This window comes from Anabrus simplex, chromosome 2 (genome assembly GCF_040414725.1).
Source record: "Anabrus simplex isolate iqAnaSimp1 chromosome 2, ASM4041472v1, whole genome shotgun sequence".
NCBI lineage: Eukaryota > Metazoa > Arthropoda > Insecta > Orthoptera > Tettigoniidae > Anabrus > Anabrus simplex.
This window is the reverse complement of record NC_090266.1, coordinates 745,457,968-745,478,905: the sequence shown is the minus strand read 5'-3', so window position 1 is coordinate 745,478,905 and position 20,938 is coordinate 745,457,968. Positions and strand designations below refer to the sequence as shown.

The window sequence follows — 20,938 nt, the reverse complement described above, 5'->3', positions numbered from 1 at the left end:
TATTATTATTATTATTATTATTATTATTATTATTATTATTATTATTATTATTATTATTATTATTATTATGCGTGAATGGTCCCTTTCGGAACACACGAAGCTTTATTTATGATTTCGTTTGCGGAGGATCCAGGATGCTTTCATCTGTTGACTAAAGATCCTCTTCCTTTCTTCCGTCCACTTGGTACATGCAAGCACAGAAATGGTGTCCCGACGTAAACAATCAGCAATGCCCCACTCCAGTACAGAAAAGGAGGAGAGGGAGTGAAGGGGTAGTGCTGTAGGCACAGTATGTGTATTGCTATACATCCACCACTGTGCCCGTTTCAATCACAACCGTGTTATAGCGGGCTGCCTACCTGCAGCAATGCGTTAAGCGTGGAGGTGGGAGTATACCATGCTTTGTTTATACCCGAACACCATTTCTGTGCTCACGTGTACCTGCTCTTTTTGGTACTTCATTCTCTGGAGTAACTTCCCACTTGTCAATTTTCTTTCTATATATATTTCGATTCAAAATTTCTTCAGGTTGAATTTGTGCGTTCTTTATGTCCGCTTTTGTTTGTTGTATCCAAGGAAAATTCTTCAGTTTATCAACTCTTTCAAGAACTTGGTGGGTTAGTCTGGTTTCTGGAAGCCTCTTAAAAAAATTTAGCCTTCTTTTCCTGAGGTCTGCCGCAATATTAGATAATGTTTCTCTGGATTTCCGGGTTTGGAGGCGGTACGCTTCTCCCGTGTGTCTTGGGCCTAATTATTATTATTATTATTATTATTATTATTATTATTACTATTATTATTATTATTATCAAAGAATTTAAACCCAAGCAACCACAAGCCACAGTTTATCCCCCTTAACTCTGTATTATATTAGAAAAACTTCTAAAGCACCTCGTAAAATTTAATAGTGAAAATTGTAATTCAATAATACATTACAAAAATGTTTGAGGTTGTAGGCCTAACTCTTTATTGTACTCGGTAAAAATACATACACTGTAATGAACATCAACTTATTTCTTACAACGAAAATTGAAAATGACCACGATTTCAGCCTTCTTTTTTTCATTATTTTCTGCCTCCATTTCAAACTCGGGTATCGCCGCAGTGGTCTAGAGTGTCAGGGAGAACTTCGCCCAACCTTCACGGCTTGTGACGTAACCACAACGTCACTGAGCACACGCTCATCGCCTGCCAGCCCGCAAACTTACAGTGCTGGGCGCCCGCGGGACGAAATACGCAGCATGAGCACCTCTGGTCTAATGATTTGGACATTACCCTCTTGGACGTCTACCGTTGATTTTGTCTTCAGAAATGAGCTTTTTATAGACCACTGCTTCTTTTAGAAATGTGTCCAAAATGCAGAAGTATTGAATGATCGATGTCCTTGCTGTGATATTAAAACTGCTACATCCACGTATTTCCAGCACCCACATTTCAAAGGCATCGAAATCTTTTTGCGACGTGATCTAGATGATCCTGGTTTCTGAGACAAACGTGACAATGACAACTGCGAGTTCTGTTTTGTTTAGATATTGCTGAGTCTTTCCAAATTGAAGTTAGATTGGTGGTTGCATTTCGAACTGTTTTAATTTTCCGTTGTATCTCTTTGTTATATCCTTCCCTGCCTGTTATTACTAACCCAATGTACACAAATTCATTGACTACTGCCTAAAACCCCATCACTTCCTTAATGCCCGAAGGAGCACGGCTCTGGAGCTTTCTGATTTATAAGTGTGCAGTGGCTGTGTCCACTTCTGATTTCAATACATGTGGTTCTATTTCCAACAGAAATTGAATCGATGGTTGCTAAGGTCCTTATACAGAGTATGCGGCTTCTAGATAGGACTGAGTAGCTATGGTTTTTATATGGTTTTGAAAAAGAATCTATGTCCGGAAAGCGCCATTTTCATGCTATAGGTACACCAATTTCAAATCAGATGTTTAAATCTCCCACCTCTGCTGGGAGAAAGAAAGCTAATTACATTTCTAACAAACCAACATTCACTAATTTTGTAACAATGTCAAGGAAAAATAAAGGAAATTATTCATTTTGTTACCGTCCATTACCAAATTTTTCTACGTAAATTTAACAATTGATTCTTTCTCTTCTTCAAAAGATGCTTAAAATTACAGCAGTGCTTCGATGTGGCGTCCACCAACTTCGATGCAAACATTGTACCTACGAATCATTTTCCGGTACACTCATCCAGTCATACCCGGTATCTGTTGAATTGCTCTTTCATCCAGCAAAAGCGGATTTTAACACTTGGACTGAAGTAGTTGTATCTGATATGGGTTCCCATTCAAAATGTAATCTTCTTGGTCCACTCTATAAGCCCCAGATGTTCGTAGAGTGAATTTATTTTCATGAATAAGAATTTTATTGGCTTTATGTCCCACTAACTACTTTTTCGGATATTTGGATACGCCGAGGTGCCGAAATTTAGTCCCGCAGGAGATCTTTAATATACCAGTAGATCTACCGACACGAGGCTGACGTACTGTATTTGAGCACCTTCAAATACCACCGGACTGAGCCAGGATCGAACTTGTCAAGTTGGGGTCAGAAGGCCAGCGCCTAACTGTCTGAGCCACTCAGTCTGGCGAGTGAACTTCTGAACAGCCTGTAAGACATACAAAGTTTTTTAGTTTATGAACATGATAATTTTCATAATGTGAGGACAAAATGTAAATCTTATTTATGGAGATGTGCTCACTAGTTAGGCTGAGACAACTTCTACGGTGTAGAATAAACTGCTTAAGTCTAGCCTCTTCCACAAAGCATGAGAGAGTCAGTAGGTCTGCTGCGGTTAATGATAACAGCGTTAAACACGTTATTTCACCAAGGACATGGTTAGTTTGTGATACTGCATATTTTAGAGACTTCCATTCCTTGTGTACTGTTCTATCATATCAAGTTAATTCGACGGAAGCTTTGGACAAACCCAGTAGAATAAGGCCTCCTTTCTGCCTATCCCTCTTTCTCCTTTATCATTCTTCTTCACTTGCTCCGCAATAGAACGAGGAGAGAAGATGACATGCAATTCAATTCCCTAGGGAGCACTCGGACAAGAAAGATGTCGTGTGATTAAATTTCCTCTGGAAAGAGACGAGTGACTCTTGGGAAGCCTGACAGAGCAGTTCAGGGACCTACATCTGTCACAGAGCTCAATACTGCTCACGTTCGACTGGGCACTTCAGTACATCAGTCAGAAATTATAGCTGAAGTAAAAACACATATAGTGCCTCAACTTAAAACACCGCCATGATCACTAGAAGCGAAGGAACAAATTGATTTTGTTCTCTATGAACTTAGTAGTCGCGTGCAGGACCGTTTTAAGAGAAGGTTAGCCGCTGTAGGCTTCTCACTTCAGGGGCCTCCATCCTCTTTTTCTTTTTAATAATATGGAACCAATCAAATTTTCGCTACTTGACATGGGCCGGGTAAAATGTTACACAAAACCAAACCCCACTGTGCTGCAGTCCTGATGGGGCTTGGCCTACTGCTATGCCCGACGTGGCGTGTGGTCAGGGTGAAAAATCCTCTCATCTGTCTAGACTGGGGTCGCGTCGCTGTCTCACAGTCAGAGAGCTCTTCTATTGTTCCCAGTGGAATTTGAATCAGCCCTCAGATCCAGGTAAAATTCCTCGACTTGGCCGAAAATTGAAACCAGATTCTCCTGGAAAAATACAAACCGCGGGGCCAACCCTAATATTTACATTCGAAATTGACAAGCACGTCACAGTGGAAAACTGTCCCTTCGCTTTGGAATTGCCATTAAAATTGCTTGTCTTTCACTTTGCTCGATGTTTTAGGTGCATTAAAATTGGAAAAACCTTCGAAATATCCTCTTAACCGCAAATAACATATAACAGTCATACTATAAAAATAACTTTGGGAGTATATTATCGAATTGTTTTGACAAGTCGTCTTGTGTGATGTAGGGAGAATGGATTTGACTGATAGTGACAGGACACAGTCTTCCGCTGAAGTAAATAGAATACTCCGTGTGATGTTTAAACTGCGTCGAACATGTGGATTTGGCCCTGTTTTACGGCCGGATGCCCTTCCTGCCGCCAACCCTATATGGAGGGATGTAATCACTATTGCGTGTTTCTGTGGTGGTTGGTAGTGTAGTGTGTTGTGTTGTGTGAATATGAAGAGGAGAGCGTGTGTTGGGACGGACACAAAGATCCAGTCCCCGAGCCAGAAGAATTAATCAGAAGCGATTAAAATCCACGACCCGGCCGGGAATCGAACCTTGGACTCTCTGAACAAAAGGCCAATACGCTGACGTCGTAAGGCCTCCAGAGAAGCCTCGTACAGGTCTTTCTAAGTAACGCCTATAGGTGGCCTGTGCGTCTGCGAGGACGTGGCCCTGTCTATTATGAATTGAAGTGATGAAGACTGCACACACACACACACGCCCAGTTCACGAAAAGAGGTATTAAAGTTTTTTACAAGACTGGCCTGACGTGGTAAAAAGAGAGCACCGTCATTCAGAGTTATTAACAGCATGTTTCCCAAACACAGGTAAAACTAAATATATTCCAGATTATTGAAATTATCCCTAATTTGAAACTTATGATCTGAAATATGCAGTTACGTTTAAATTATGAAAAAAAAATAACTACCCCCATCAAAATATACATTTTCAAACATTCGGGTTTCGAACCCACTACCTCCCAAATGTAATTTAGCAGCTACACACCCCAAACCCAAGCTAACTCACTCTTGGAAAGAAATTGGGCGTAGCAAAAATTGAGGTGCCATGGTGGAAACGGTAAACCAAAGGAAACCATCCTTAGGGCTGGCGATAGTGGTTTCCAAACCCACCATTTCCTGAATGCAAATCCACAGATACGCGGGTCGTACCACGCAGTCAACTCGCTCGGTCAGTCCAGAATTAGAATCGCAAGACCGGCCGGGGAATCGAACTCGAAGTCTTCGGGCAATATGAAACGACGTTGCCCCTACACCACGGGGCATTTTATAACTTCATTGGAGTAATTACTGTTCTTCACATGATATTATTGTCAATAAGATGGGTGCGATTAGCTGAGTGGCTTAGCTGCTGGCTTCCCAACCAGAAGGATAAGGTTCGAATCCCGGTGGATCCTGGGCCGAGATAACCTAAGAAATCACGTGGCGTCAGGAAGGGCTCCAGCGACCCCAGAAATAACTGGGTTGTTGAATAAGAAAAATCTTCCCGTGTTATTAGAATGTCCACGTGTTATCCCCTTGTTATTACGATGTCCAGAGAACACCACATGGAAACAAAAATTCTATTACCGTCACCTCTGATAGCTGCCACAGAATGAGGAACCAAAAACCCGTCAATAAATACACATCTCACAGGCGAATAAAAACCAGGATTACCACATTTATGCGGCATCAAACACGTAGAATTGTTCACTGTCAACCAATTGAATAAAACAACAATCAGAGTGACCAAATGCTCTATGGCAAAATACGATCTGCTGCCACAACACTGAGAAGTCCACGACAAGATGTATGAACGTTACCAAGCGGCATAAAAATAGGCCTAGCTTTTATATATATAGCTTTTATGAACCCTACCAAGTGGTATAATAATTGTCTATCATAATAGACATAGTTATCTCCTGAAAACATTGAGGCACATCTAGTTACATGTTGTAATGCTATTGTACTTCCTGTAGTTAATAATACATGTAAATGGATGAGTGAATAAAATTGTACAACTTTACGTGAATATTCACTTAATCTTTGAGTGTATATTTTCACATATTTATTGCAATTTACAATTTGCTTTTTATCGTAGAATTCTGTTACAGGTAAAAACGGAGTAAAGAGTAAATGCAAGTTTGAAAACATATTAAATTCAGGACTAAATGGAGTCCAGTCTATTGGTCAGTGGTATTAGGATATCTTTGCCAGATGAATGTTCTGATTTTTACGTCGCACCGACACAGATAGGTATTATAGTGACGATGGGATAGGAAAGGCCTAGGAGTGGGAAGGAAGCGGCCGTGGCCTTACTTAAGGTACAACCCCAGCATTTTCCTGCTGTGAAAATGGGAAACCACGGAAAACCATCTTCAGGGCTGCCTACAGTGGGCTTCGAACCCACTATCTCCCGAATACTGGATACTAGCCGCACTTAAGCGACTGCAGCCATCGAGCTCGGTATATAATGATCCTAGGGCCCATGAAGACCTAAATCTGACCTAAGCCTACCTGGCTCCTGCTATCAATTATTGGAAGGAAGGAACAAAGGTCAATACGTCGGTAGTTGTCGCAAGAGAAAATCCCTCATAAAACTGTGATTGTAGGGATTCTAGTGCCAGGTGTCAGGCCTATTGTATTATGTTAACAGATCTATCAGTTTCAAAACCTTGGGTGTAGTATACTGTAGTTAAATATTTACAATATCCGCGGATAACAAATCGCGGACGCGGATAACCATTCGCAGATGCGGATGTGGGTGCGGATGAAGTAATTGCGGATGCGGAGCGGATGCTCTACCTACACCATCGCCTTAATTAGACCTGCCTTATCAAAAAAAAAAAGTGTCCGACTCGTTGGCTGAACGGTCAGCGTACTGGCCTTCGGTTCAGAGGGTCCCGGGTTCGATTCACGGCCGGGTCGGGGATTTTAACCTTAATTGGTTAATTCCAATGGCACGGGGGCTGGGTGTATGTGTTGTCTTCATCATCATTTCATCCTCATCACGACGCACAGGTCGCCTACGGGCGTCAAATAGAAAGACCTGCACCTGGCGAGCCGAACCCGTCCTGGGATATCCCGGCACTAAAAGCCATACGACATTTTCATAAAAAATAACTCTTCCAAATCCTCGCTCTTTCCTGTCCCATCGTCGCCAAAACCTAATCTGAATTAGAGGAACGTTAAAACCAGAAGCACCGAGCTCGATAGCTGCAGTCGCTTAAGTGCGGCCAGTATCCAGTATTCGGGAGATAGTAGGTTCGAACCCCACTGTCGGCAGCCCTGAAAATGGTTTTCCGTGGTTTCCCATTTTCACACCAGGCAAATGCTGGGGCTGTACCTTAATTAAGGCCACGGCCGCTTCCTTCCCACTCCTAGCCCTTCCCTGTCCCATCGTCGCCATAAGACCTATCTGTGTCGGTGCGACGTAAAGCAACTTGCAAAAAAAACCAGAAGCGAAAGAAAAACTGACTAAACGGTGGAGCGGAGACCACTCACCCTCGTGAGACAAACAGGTGAGCTGTTGATGTGAGAGACAGCGGCCCCGCTCACGAAAGCCAAGCAGTACAGCTGAGGATGTCGTTACGCTAACCAAGGAGAACTCCAATATCTAGCTGAGCAAGCTAAGACATAAATGGTCTGTGTGTGTCACGGTTAACGGTCAAAAGAACTACGGAATCGTGAAGATAGACACGGGACCTCCTGTTTTACGTGGCAACATGAATGTGACTCTTCATTTCAAGTAACGGACGTGCATGACTGGTTTTCAAATTGCGACCGTCTTTATGGGTAGCCATGGTTAATGCCACTTTGGCTACAACGGTCCTGGTAACTTCATTTTAATCTGTTTCGTCTGTAGGATACAGTTAAATTGCACGTGTTATTTTCCTCTTACACACGAGAATATCTCACGAAAATGTTGTTTCAACACTTATTTCGCAGAAACACATACATTTCGCATTTTGTCGCGGATTAAGAACCACACTGACACATTAAATTGACTTTTAAATACCAAATACAACTGATGATATGACACCAAGCTACTGAGCATTAATCAATAGACAGTGTAAATGGTGATCTCTAATAAATAAAGATATATCCTAGACTTGTGTTGAATTATGTCGAACCGAGGCGTAGCATCACGGACAGGAAAACTGATGAATTTTGAGAGACGTGTTATCACTAGAGATGGTAGATGATGAGCTTTTGAAACTAAGAATTTAGCAATTTCAAAATAAATTTAGCATTATTAATGTTAGTATTTAGCATTATGTAGCATTTTATTTTCGTATGGAGAATTGCACTTTAATTTGTTATTTCTTTAAAAATTTCTTTACGTCGCACCGACACAGATAGATCTTATGGCAACAATGGGATAGGAAAGGGCTAGAAGTTAGAAGGAATAGATAGTAGCCTTGATTAAGGTACAGCCCCAGCATTTGCCGGATGTGAAAATGGTAAACCACGGAGAAACATCTTCAGTGCTGCCGACAGTGGGGTCTCCCGAATGCAATACTGATTTCTAGATGGAAGAAGATATATTTTATGAGTAAGCAGTCCATATCAGTTTACATGTTTCTTAATGTTCACAATTTCACTTCAGTTTTATATGTTCTCTTAACAATTTTCTTGAATTTAAACTGGAAAATCTAAACAATCCTACATTTGATACGTTGATATAATAACGTGAAAACCAAGCGAGTGGCTGCGAGGTTTGGGTCAGACAGGAAATAATTTCATTTTGCCATTTGCACACAACTATTAAGATTTAACACAAATTATTTTATATTCAATTACTTTTCAGCCTGAGATTCAGTGTAAACATCACTATTTAAGTTAATATGTGAACTTACGTCATTAGTAGCACTCACTGAAATTTTAACAAATAAGATTTCAACATAACTTCATTTTAATCTGTTTCGTCTGTATGATACAGTTAAATTGCACGTGTTATTTTCCTCTTATACACGAGAATATCTCACGAAAATGTTGTTTCAACACTTATTTCGCAGAAACACATACATTTCGCATTTTGTCGCGGATTAAGAACCATAGTGACACATTAAATTGACTTTTAAATACCAAATACGCACTAAGGTTTACAGCATTCGGCTACCTTTTACATTTACCGCGATTGCGAAAATCTAGCATCTCAATCTAAACAACACTAAAAATTGTGAATTCACAAACCTTCATATCCGTGGTAGTCGTAATCTACCCTCAGTATTATGTTTCGTACCCATACTTATTTCAACAGATGTATTGCATGAGCTATCCCTTCGTTAGTTGTTGTTACGGTAATGAGAATCTAACTAAAATCTGAAATACAGAGTACCGACCTTATGAAACTTACATGTTTTTATGTACCATGACAGTCAATAGAGAACTTAAATTCTTACTTCGAAATACATCAGAGAAGTAAGGAACTTATTTTTATAACACCCTCAAGCACATTCACTAGTTTTCCTTACCCCCTATGAATATCATATCACATAATGATATTTCTGATTATAATATACTATACAGGGTTAGTTAACTTTACACAAATTCTAAAATGACAGTCTAGAATAAGTTGTGCTCTACACTACCATTTGTAGTAATTTTTTAAATGATAGGCAAATATAGATTGATTAAATGTATGCAATATACCATTCACAAGATTTTACCTCATGTGGTATTTTCTAATGACGGCTTATTTTTTAATTATTTTAATATCATATTTTAAATGAAATATAATTATGAATTATAAATAACTAAAATTTAGTACGGTTGACATTTCATCCCATCGCACTCCAATTTTATGCAGGCCATCGACCTGGACAGCAATCGTCTTGGCAGATCATGTCACTTTATGGGCTGTAGGTGCCACTGGTTTATTTTTTTGGGCTGTAATATATCAGGAACTACACTGGGCATCATTCATAATATTACTTTAAAACTTGCTTTACAGTTGGGCATTGCTTGACTTCGCTCAGGGTAAAACATTCAGTCCAGAAAAACAATGCATAGCATTCGAATGGTCCCATTATACGAATGATCAATTTGCGAATATGCAGTTTGTATTAGGAGGGTGACTTCGCATATTATCTCGTTAATCATTTCATAATAATATAACCTGAAATAAAATGCATGAGAGTATCATTGTACATTACAGTTTAACAGTCATCGCATTACACAATACGATACGGTAGGAATGTCAAATGTTAATAATAATAATAATAATAATAATAATAATAATAATAATAATAATAATAATAATAATAATAATAATAATAATAATAATCGTCATCATCATACAACCCTCAATACAGCACTAAGGTAATATTGTATGGCGACTGTTAATTAAATGTCTTAAATTTAGGCTTCCTATGAAGTGTGCGTGTTGTTCTCGTTTACAACATTACGCCTCTTAGATCCCCCGATTTAACTCCCAAAGACTACTTTATATGGAAATTTGCGCGATAAAATATTTGTAACATTACCTGCAAAAAGGGCTGATTTTGTGTGTAAACTTCGTGTAGCGATTTCGCACCGCGCGGAAATGTTAACAAGAGGGCGAAAGAGCATAATGAGAAAAGAATAATCTTTTGGACATTTGTTGCGATGAAACGTGCAACCATATTCGTATGTGGGGTTATTCACCTAAGATATTACAGCAAAGTAACTGCTAATCCATTGAAGATATTGCTATTATGTTTTCATATTTTGAATGGCATTAAGGGGCCTGTAAGACATTGTGCTGATTTCTTCCGTGGGTTTATTAGTAATGGAGATAACAACATCAACCTTGTTTTTTATTGGAATTATAGTCTAGTAATTTCTGACTCTGACAGAAAAGTTCGTACTATTACGACTTCAAAAATGTGATTAATTCATATATCAAACAATTACTTTATGAACTATGAATTACTTCAATTTGAATTTCTTGTGGGTACGTACCGAGACACGTTTCGCCGTATATTTTCTTAATGTGTTGCAATAACACGTGATCGTTAGCCCCTATCATCAGAAAGATACTGAAGATGACTAACAAAATGAGAAAATAAACGTGATCGCCGAACCAGAAGGAAACAAAATATGCCGGTCTGCAAAGACCCAAATTCCTAAAACTTATCAGTATTAAAAATACTGCCTATTGTTATTAGTTGAGATGTGCTTTGTCTCTTCCTCTGTCACTCACCTCCGCTAGATGGCAACACTGCATCAATTACAAAACCTAAACCGTCATGACAGCTGGTAGGAAATATATACAATGTAGAGTGACCGAGCATGCAGCTCCTTTCAGGAGAGTATTACCAGTCAGATTCTAGATATATGTTTTGGCAGCTTGAGCTTCAGTCCGTGTTTTAATGTGTTAAAAGTTCATGTGATAATTTTCTTTCATTTTCTGTATTCTAATTGTGAATGCCACTATCACTTGTCTTATTTGTTTTATTGCCTTAACGGAAAGGGTAGGTTTATAAATGTATATCGAACTGTCATAATGTTTCCTCTGTAAATGCAGTTACAATTATGTCTGTAAACTTCAAATTTTGGTCTCAAAATTCAATTCTAGCTTGGGGTAGGTACGCTAAACGGAGACGAAAGTATGTTCAGTTCAGTTGTTGTCTGTTTGTATGTACATAACAAACGTTGTACAAATATAATTTCAGATCTTTTATATTTCGTACGAATATGTTTTTGTGGCGATTCCATCAACGGCGAGAATCACTGAGATGGAAATATCGCTCAATCATCGTGGTAACGAGTTAACTGACAATGGTGTAGGTTGCTGTATTCTGCACTATGGCATCAACATCTCTTGATGATCACTTAACCTATTTCAGCATTGACAGCGCTCATTTCATTGTTTTTTTTATGTACCGTACAGTATATCTCGATGATATTCCATTTCACTGGGCGAGTTGACCGTGCGGTTAGGGGAGCGCAGCTGTGAGCTTGCATCCGGGAGATAGTGGGTTCGAACCCCGCTGCCGGCAGCTCTGAAGATGGTTTTCCGTGGTTTCCTATTTTCACACGAGGCAAATGATGGATATGTAGTCTACCTTAAGCAAGGCCTCGGCCAATTCTGTCCCACTCCTAGACCTTTCCTATCACGTCGTTGCCATTAGACCTGTCTGTGTAGGTGCGACGTAAAGCCAATCTATATAAATAAAATTGTAGGGGGTCCTCTGTTTGTAATTTCTTTTGTTTTGCCAATTTTTCAGATATTTATCCGTTTTAGGTCAACTCAAGACCGAATCGGTGGTTTTTACGTTTCGTGTCTCTTTGTTTGTCTGTTTGTCTGTTTGTCTGTTTGTCTGTTTGTCTGTTCCACCATCACGTCGAAACGGCTGGATAGATCTCAACCAAACTTCATACCGTATTTAGAGTATACTCATCCCGGGGAAGGTTTCGATATGCATATGATTTAAACATCTTTGAATACTCGGGGGTTTTATAGGAAAACCAGAATGGTTTTTCCACCATCACGTCGAAATGGCTGGATAGATCACAACCAAACTTCATATTTAGAGTATAATCATCCCGGGGAAGGTTTCGATATGCATATCATTTTAAAATCTTTGAATAGACGGGGGGTTTAAAGGAAAACCTGAATGGTTTTTCCACCATCACGTCGAAACAGCTGGATAGATATGAACCTAACTTCATATTTAGAGTATACCCAACCCGGGGAAGGTTTCGATATGCATATTATTTTAAAATCTTTGAACAGACCGGGGGTTTATAGGAAAACCAGAATGGTTTTTCCACCATCACTTCGAAACGGCTGGATAGATCTCAACCAAACTTCATATTTAGAGTATACTCATCCCGGGAAAGTTTTCGATATGCATATCATTTTAAAATCTTTGAATAGACGGGGGGTTTATAGGAAAACCAGAATGGTTTTCCTCCATTTTCTCTTATACTATTGATTTTCTGTAAACTTCGTTTACCGTACGTGAAACGTCTCTTCATTATAAACAACTTTCGTTATGTTCATAATTTACCTTACTCTTCACATGACGGAGAAATTTACAATTTTCCGCTGGTATCATGCTCTGCATTGAGTGACCGACAGACCGACAACGAACCTACAGGTTACCATGGCAACGTCTCTGACTGCATGCCAGCAGGGAAGTAACGTATTGCCATTTTCCTCATCATGCTTTTAAATTCGTGGTTGTTGCTTGGGTAGAAGGCAAGAGAGGCGTCAATCGGCCTATCTGCGGGATATTGGCGGAATATCGTTGGATGTTATAACCGCCCTCGAATAGATTAAGTAATAACACCATTAGTCATCTTCTTATTATTTGTTTACCTAAGAATCACTGGACCTAAATTTCTCCCCTGTTACCGCTTTATTATATCCATAACTCACACTAGCATAATTTATTGAGGGGCATTTGATTTTCCAATACATTCACTTGGCTTTTACATATTTGTCGTTATCCGGCTGTCCTCAGTTATAATCAATTTTCTATTACTTTCAACTTTCTTAACTGTATTATTTTCTTCCTTAATTACGCCGTATGTACGCGAGTGCTACAAACTACTGGATGTATTTCTATCAAGACTCATATTTAGAATACACCTGTCCTTGATAGGTTTTAGGGCAAATATTGTTTCTAAATCCCTGAACTGACTGGGGGTTTATACGAAACCGAAACAGTGATTTTGCACTTCCACAAAATATACACAACGAAACTTAATGGAAATCTACCTATCTTGGTAGAAATTAATTTCTAAACCTTTTTTCTCATGCGCATCATTTCGATACGAGAATTAATAAGGTAGATATCATTAACGGACCGTTTTTATGTACAAGTCCCATCGGACTTGACTCACGAGCGGGTGCGTGTAAAGCGTATTCTTTACAACTTGAAAACTACTGAAGACATTCGAACCAAAATTTATATTTAGCATCCACCTGTCCAAAGGTAGGTTTTAAACGTAAATAACATTTCATGTTCCGGAATGGACTGGCGGTTTATAGGGAACCGAAATGGTGATTTTACTCTTCCACAATATATACAGAACAAGACCAACCTGACTGGAAATCGACCAAACGTGATGGAATTCCACCTCTAAACCTTTTTGTTCATTTGCATTTTTTCGTCAGGAGGATTAATAAGGTAGATATCATGAATGGTCACTTTTGCAGGTTAAGTCCAGCGGACATAGCCCAAAAGGTGTTTTACATGGAGCAGATTCCTTATCAATATAAATCAAATCGTAACGACTGTGTGTCTCTACACTGACTATTTTGGCGAAATTTTCGTACAGCTTTCCGTTTAAGGGGTAATAATGACCATCTCCATAATTTTTGGTTTAGTTTCCTGAAAGTCCTAATTTTTACCCGCCTCGCCCAAAATCCAGATTGCGGCATAATCTGCCAGAAGAAAAGGAAGATAATTGAAATTTGACAAAATTATACGTTTTAGCCTGTAACGAACGGAAAACATCCTAGATCATTAAATTTTTCACTTTTTATCCCCGAAGAATATCGAAATATGCAGGCAATTTTAATTATGGTGCAGACCTTCGGAAATTCCTATCACATAACGGATTGCACACTCCCCGTTCAATTTGGAATGATCTACAACCTTGGTCTTATGACTTTTTGCCGTATCTGTATCCCTTTTACGTTTGATTTTTCTCTATTAATCGATGTTAAGTCAATTTGGAATTTTCACATGCATAATTCATACTTTCAATTACTTATATGAAATACAGAATCATCATACTCTTCACGAAAATTGGCCCACCCAGTAGGCATATGTGAGCCAAATGCTATGTATGTAGCTGTCACATAATTATCCGAAAAGTAATGTAATGTGAGATAATCTTACAAAACGTTTACCCTGTTCCACGTTTCTAACTCAATCTGACCCAAGAATAGATGACATATCATACGACCAGCCATTTAGGCCACTCAATCCGGCGTGTCTTATGGTATAATCCTTTGTCGATATGACGTACGTTTAGTAGCAGTTAATCTGTAAATGAAGGTCTTAAATATTGTAAACACGCATATACTTTCGTATCTCGATCTATATATATTCACTGATGTCGATTTTTAGCGATCGAGAAAGGGTGGGTCTGATATTGTAATCAGTACTCCCCACACCGACTTTGACTGGCAGTAGGAAAGGGTTCCTTCTCCAACTCCTGTGTAAGTGTCATTAGTAAGGAAGGCCTACAATTGTAATGAATAGTTCCCTTCTCGATTTGACTTGCAGAAGGCAAGTGAGCATGCAGTTTTGTTTAAAACTCCCCTACCCGATTGTGTTTGGCAGTAGGCAAGGGTGCCCGCCATTATAAAGAAATGTCCTCATCTAAAATATGACTGACATTAGGCATAGTGGCCTGCTATTTTGATGGAAACTCACCAACGTGGTGTGACTTACAGTAAGCTGGCTGGCAGTAGGAAAATGGGCCTGGCATTATAATAATAACTGCACAACTCAATTTCGAGTGATAGTAGGGTAATTGTCTACCATTATTATAGAAACTCCTCAACTGTAATCTGTCTGGAAGTAGGAAAGGGGGGCTGCCATTTTAATGAAAACTCCCCAAATCGATTCTGTCCGCGTAGTAGGCAATGGGGCCTGCAATTATAATGTAAACTTCCCAACTTGATTGTGAATGGCAGTAGGCAAGTGAGCCTGCCGTTATATCACAAACCCGTAACAAACACTTTACATTGGAAACAACGTACGGGGACCTCCCCATGCTCTTTCTCGGATAACGCTAAGAGACATGCAATTTTAAAACAATCTTATTTACTGCATGTACACTATTTACTTCGATATTCGAATACAATGTAGAATACCGTAGCGAAGCACGGGTACATTCTCTAGTTGTAGAAATAAATCCATTTCCAGACTTTTTTTTGTTAATAGGGAAGCCATATTTTTCCTGTGTCAACACAGTAAATAGAACATAACTGTAAATTGTCCACAATTGTCAATTTTTACAGGTATATTACAGTGTTCTAACAAGAGTTACATTTCGTGTTTCAACTGACTGAGGAACTATGACTAATTTCCTTCAAGAAAGGATTTACAAACTAGTACAGTGGGTACATAACTTTCTATTTGGGCACCGATACACAAGCATACACCTGATGGCTATTCTCCTACATTAAAGCTTGTCAAGATGTATAACATTTGGACATACGACAAGCGCTTTCATATCAACAGAGTGGTGTCTAGTTAGCCTCTGCTAACCCTATGATTGTGAGTCGCCAGCGACCTACAGTATAGTTAGTTAATAAAGATTGTTTGCAAGCACTTCCATTCTGTGTACGAAAAATGGTTCTGAGAGCATTATTTCATTAAAAAAAATAGGCGTTCAATACAGTCCTTTGGCACACAACCCCAGGAAGCTATCTCGTAACTCAAGTGAAGATACGGTGTATTATTCCATAGCACACGAACGGTAATATATTTGTAAACCAAGCAAGTATGCAGTTGTACGTGTATAACGCTATCGTGACCATTGCCATGGGAAATAATACTTTATATCTACAAATTTGATAGCGTACGTATTGAAATAGTACATTACTATATCTAGATGGATGCAGTATTTTGCGTCTCTCTCTTAGCACAGGCGACAGTCTTATTTATGACTGTAACTACATGCGGCTGCTGACGTATGGCTGGTGTTGAATAGTGACTTATGGAGCTCAAATTGTGCATCTGGATGTTTTGAAAGGAGCTACTCGTACGTCCAGTTGTGCTGCTGTAGGACTTTCTAGTCCAGTGAGGAAAGCAGTGGCAAACTACCTCACTCCTGTTCTTTCCTGGTATGCATCATTATGGTGCCACCATCGGTTTTCACCTCTTCCCCTATTGTCGCATAACCTTTCATGGTGCTATTTGAGAATCCAACCAATCCCCGGGCTGAGGACTAAACAGATGTAGTGAAAATATTCCATCTGTTAATTTTTACCAACATAATTGACATGATTCTTCCATGTCTTCCTGACAGCTGTCTTATTGCAATTCAAGTCTCCTTCTTGGCTGATTGTTGTTTGTTTCTTTAATTCTGATCTTCATTTTGCACCTTCATAGAGCTGACCTCGGATCAGAGAGCTGTTTATTGTATTTATTTACATTTGCACGAATGTGTCAGTAAGGTAATATTAAACACGAGTCTTGTCGTATATGAAAATTTACGCTCCAGTCTCATCACGTTTTTTCATTGTTACAGGCGACCTCCAAATACTGTGATGGTGGACATACGTAAGTAAGCAAATATTTTATTAAATAATCAAATATATGGTCATAGCTTTCGATGTACACTGTTATTATCGTTTCAGGTCATCAGTAGCAAAGTTATGTGCTGTATCTTCCCGTGTAAATATTGCACTTTATCCGCCACGAGGGACAGAAATCTTGTATCCCTGTGTCTGTTTCATTCATTTCATTGATACGCCCCGTGCTAAAACGAATATTGCAACTGCCAACGTGAAAAACTACCATCTTCCCATTACCCTCCTCCTTTCCTTCTACTTTCCTCAAAATCTTCCTTAACGTAATTCTTGGATAATACTCTACCCAGGTTCCCTTTCTGCCACACGCTTTCGTCACGTGCCTAAAATTGGAGCTCACCCCGAGCAGAGCCTCAACGCTTTACACCTCATTAGATCCCCACTCTCCTGGTCTCCTGTATCTTCCCTGTCGGCTGAAGTACCTACTTCATCCTCCCTTTTCCCCAGTAGCGACGCTAGGAAGCTCGAGCCCTCCCCCCGCAATAATTAAAAAGGGTCACCTCGTTTCCTGATAAGGAAAGTTACAAGTTTATTTCGCACTTCGTATATCATTACAATGAACAGCAACGAACGATAATAATAATAATAATAATAATAATAATAATAATAATAATAATAATAATAATAATAATAATAATAAAAAGTTACACAATTTAGTTTTCAAATCCGAATGAATTAAAATAATACACTTATATGATACAAACACACGCACACACACACACACACACACACACACACACACACACACACACACACACACACACACACACACACAAGAAATGCATATTCCAATATATAGTAGCCAAAACACGCTGACCGTCCCAATATTATCGCCGCCACTGCTTTTCTCCCTCCCTCCCTTTCCTACTTTTCCCTTTCATCTTACTTTCGCCCTGTTCCTCGTCTTCCCTCTGCTGTTCTACCTGCAGGGACTAATGCCGATTCCTGTGAGAGTACATTTTTAATTGGTGAAAATAACATTGTGATAATTCTAAACACATCTACTGTCCGTGTAATTGTGACATGTGTATTTCAAAATGAATGAAAACATTCTTATCCTAAAAACGACATTTAGACATGATCCTCTGGGTGAATATTTCAGAGTTCCGACTGATTTTTCACGTGCCGTGAAGATTTATCCTGGCCCTAATTACTCACAGTATAGGCTGATATATTCAACTAGTGAAAATATTGCATTAGTTACTTTTAAACACCTGTACTGCCGTTGTAACCGTGTTACGTGCATTTCATATTGACCGAAAAATCTTCACCTAAAAGCAGCCTTTAAACGTTCTTATTGGGCGCGAATTTCAGTGTTCCGACTGCTCCTTCACGTTGGCCGTAACTACACACAGCACGCCCGGTACAGCAGCACATTCCTGCTGAAGCGGAGCATGTCATGTTGGCTCACGAAGTTCTCTCTACTGAGTAGTTACAGTCCCGTGTGCCGTGGGCCGGCACACTGTACCGAAACACTCCACCTCAAGCTCCTAAGGTTCCGTAACAACTGACTGCTCCGGTCTGCCCAACCCTACTGTAAATACGTAGGCAGGTTAAGTTGAAAACTGAAATATCGAAAGGATTACAACCAATAAAGAAGGAAGATACTATCTATTAAAATTACTACACTACAATTCTAAACCGCTCATTGGCGAATCCTATTTACAATAGTTTAACTGAAACAATATTTCAGAATCGAAGTTAAAACTAATTACTTAGCATCTAATATTGTTATTTTTCTATTACTGGCAACACATATTAAAAGTGTTCTTAACTTCTGAAATATCGAATGGCTGAATGTCTGAAAGCTGACTCAATGGCTCCTCTCGAACTAGCTATATTGCCAGAGAAATAGCGTATGTTCTCTTGGAGTATCCTCTTCAACTAAATTTAGGCTACAATGCTACCAGTATCGTGTTGTTTAATTAAGGAAATTGCTTCCTTTATGGCAGGTGCAACGTACCTTAAAGTGCTATACGAAACATCGTGTCTAGTACCTATACGAATGAAAATGTAGAAACTGCGGAAGTTACAAAATCGCATAATAATCTGTCTTTTTAAGTATCCTACCAAAAAACTATATTTAAACAAAACAATAGAATAATATTTCCCCCAACCAAAACACGAAACAATGTAAACCTAACCTACGTAAGTTAACCTACAGTACGTAATAACCGAATGCCATGTCCGACTCCATGGCTAAATAGTTAGCGTCACAGGGGTCCCGGGTTCGATTCCCGGCAGGGTCGGGAATTTTAACCATCATTGGTTAATTTCCCTGGCACGGGGGCTGAGTGTATGTGTTGTCTTCATCATCATTTAATACTTATCACGACGCGCAGGTCGCCTAGGGTGTCAAATCAAAAGACCTGCACCTGGCGAGCGGAACCCGCCCTGGGATCTCCCGGCATTAAAAGCCATACGCCATTTCAGTGAACTAATAGCAATAATGAAAAGAATCACACACAGAATAATTCTTTAGCAGGTTAAGAAAATTTTCACTGTTGTTGTTTTTGTTGTTGTTATTGTTGCTATCCCTGATATATTCATGAACAAGTGGTGGATACTTTATAAAACCCTTATTTTGAGGTGTAAATATGTAAAGATACGTGTACAATCATTCTAATGATATTTTGCTTTAAGGGTAATATTTTAGACTCTATTTTGGACATTAGTCCACTGAAATACCTCAAGATAGGTCATTGACACATGGCGTCGTGACCACGTGACCGTGACATCACGACCACGTGCTATTGTTAGTAAATAAAGCCACGTGCTTGGCCACGTGCCTTTTGACAGCTGTCAACTTGACAGGGTTCGATTCCATGACAGAGAGAACGGGAGTTCGAATCTATAATTTTTCTTTAGATTTTCTTTTAAAATCTGTCGTTCAACAGAGTGATCAGTGTTTGAATCCATTACAGTAATATAAAGAGATTTTTATAGTGGTTATGCGTGGGTATTTTTATTCTACTGTTAATCAGAGTAACGAGGGTTCTATTCTATGACAGAGAGAACCAGGGTTCAAATCCATATATTTTTTCTAGATATCTTCTTTTTTTAAATCTGACATTCTACAGAGTAATCAGTGTTCAAATCCATTACAGTAATAGAAAGAGATTTTTATAGTGGTTATGTGTTATTATTTTAATTCTACTATTAATCAGCGTTCTGTTCCATAACAGAGAGAGAAGGGGGTTCGAATCCATAAACTTTTCTAGAGATTTTCTTTTTAATCTGGCATTCAACAGAGTATTCAGTATTTGAATACAACACAGTAATATAAAGAGGTTATTTTATAGTGGCTATGTGTTGGTATTTTTATTCTACTATTAATCAGGGTTCAATTACATAACCGAGAGAGAACGGGGGTTCGATTCCATAATTTTTTCTAGAGATTTTCTTTTTTAATCTGGCATTCAACAGAGTAATCAGTGTTTGAATCCATTACAGTAATCTAAAGAGATTTTTTATAGTGGTTATGTGTTTGTATTTTTATTCTACTGTTAATCAGAGTGATAAGTTTTCGATTCCATGGCAGAGAGAACGGGGGTTCGAATCCATAATTTTTTCGAAAGATTTTCTTTTTTAATCTAACATTCAGCAGAGTAATCGTTGTTTGAATCCATTACAGTAACATTAAAGAGATTTTTATAGTGGTTATGTGTTGGTATTTTTATTCTACTATTAATCAGAGTAATACGGCTTCGATTCTATAACGGGGAGAACGGGGTTCAAATCCATAACTTTTTTTCTGTTACGGTGACTAAATCAGAAAGATCAGAATTCGAACCTATACCTGTAATACAGATTTCTGCTGTTGCATGTGTTAGAGATTTTCTTTTAACGTCGGATAGAGACGTAAAACCTTAGAGACAGTGTTTTCTTCTGTTCAGAACACGATAGGGAATGTATGCTGACTATTCGAATCTTGGCTGTAAGATAACAACAGTCTATATATATGTGCCCTA

The 20,938-nt window shown here is 39.0% G+C and overlaps 1 protein-coding gene across 1 annotated transcript in view; it reads left to right on the top strand.

Moving 5' to 3' along the window:
• LOC136863089 (uncharacterized) overlaps positions 1-20,938 on the top strand; it is a 252,592-nt gene that overhangs the window by 162,597 nt on the left and 69,057 nt on the right. Inside the window, exon 2 of the mRNA XM_067139422.2 lies at positions 16,907-16,938. Coding sequence (XP_066995523.2) covers positions 16,907-16,938 — 32 coding nt within the window. The remainder of the gene's footprint in view (positions 1-16,906; positions 16,939-20,938) is intronic.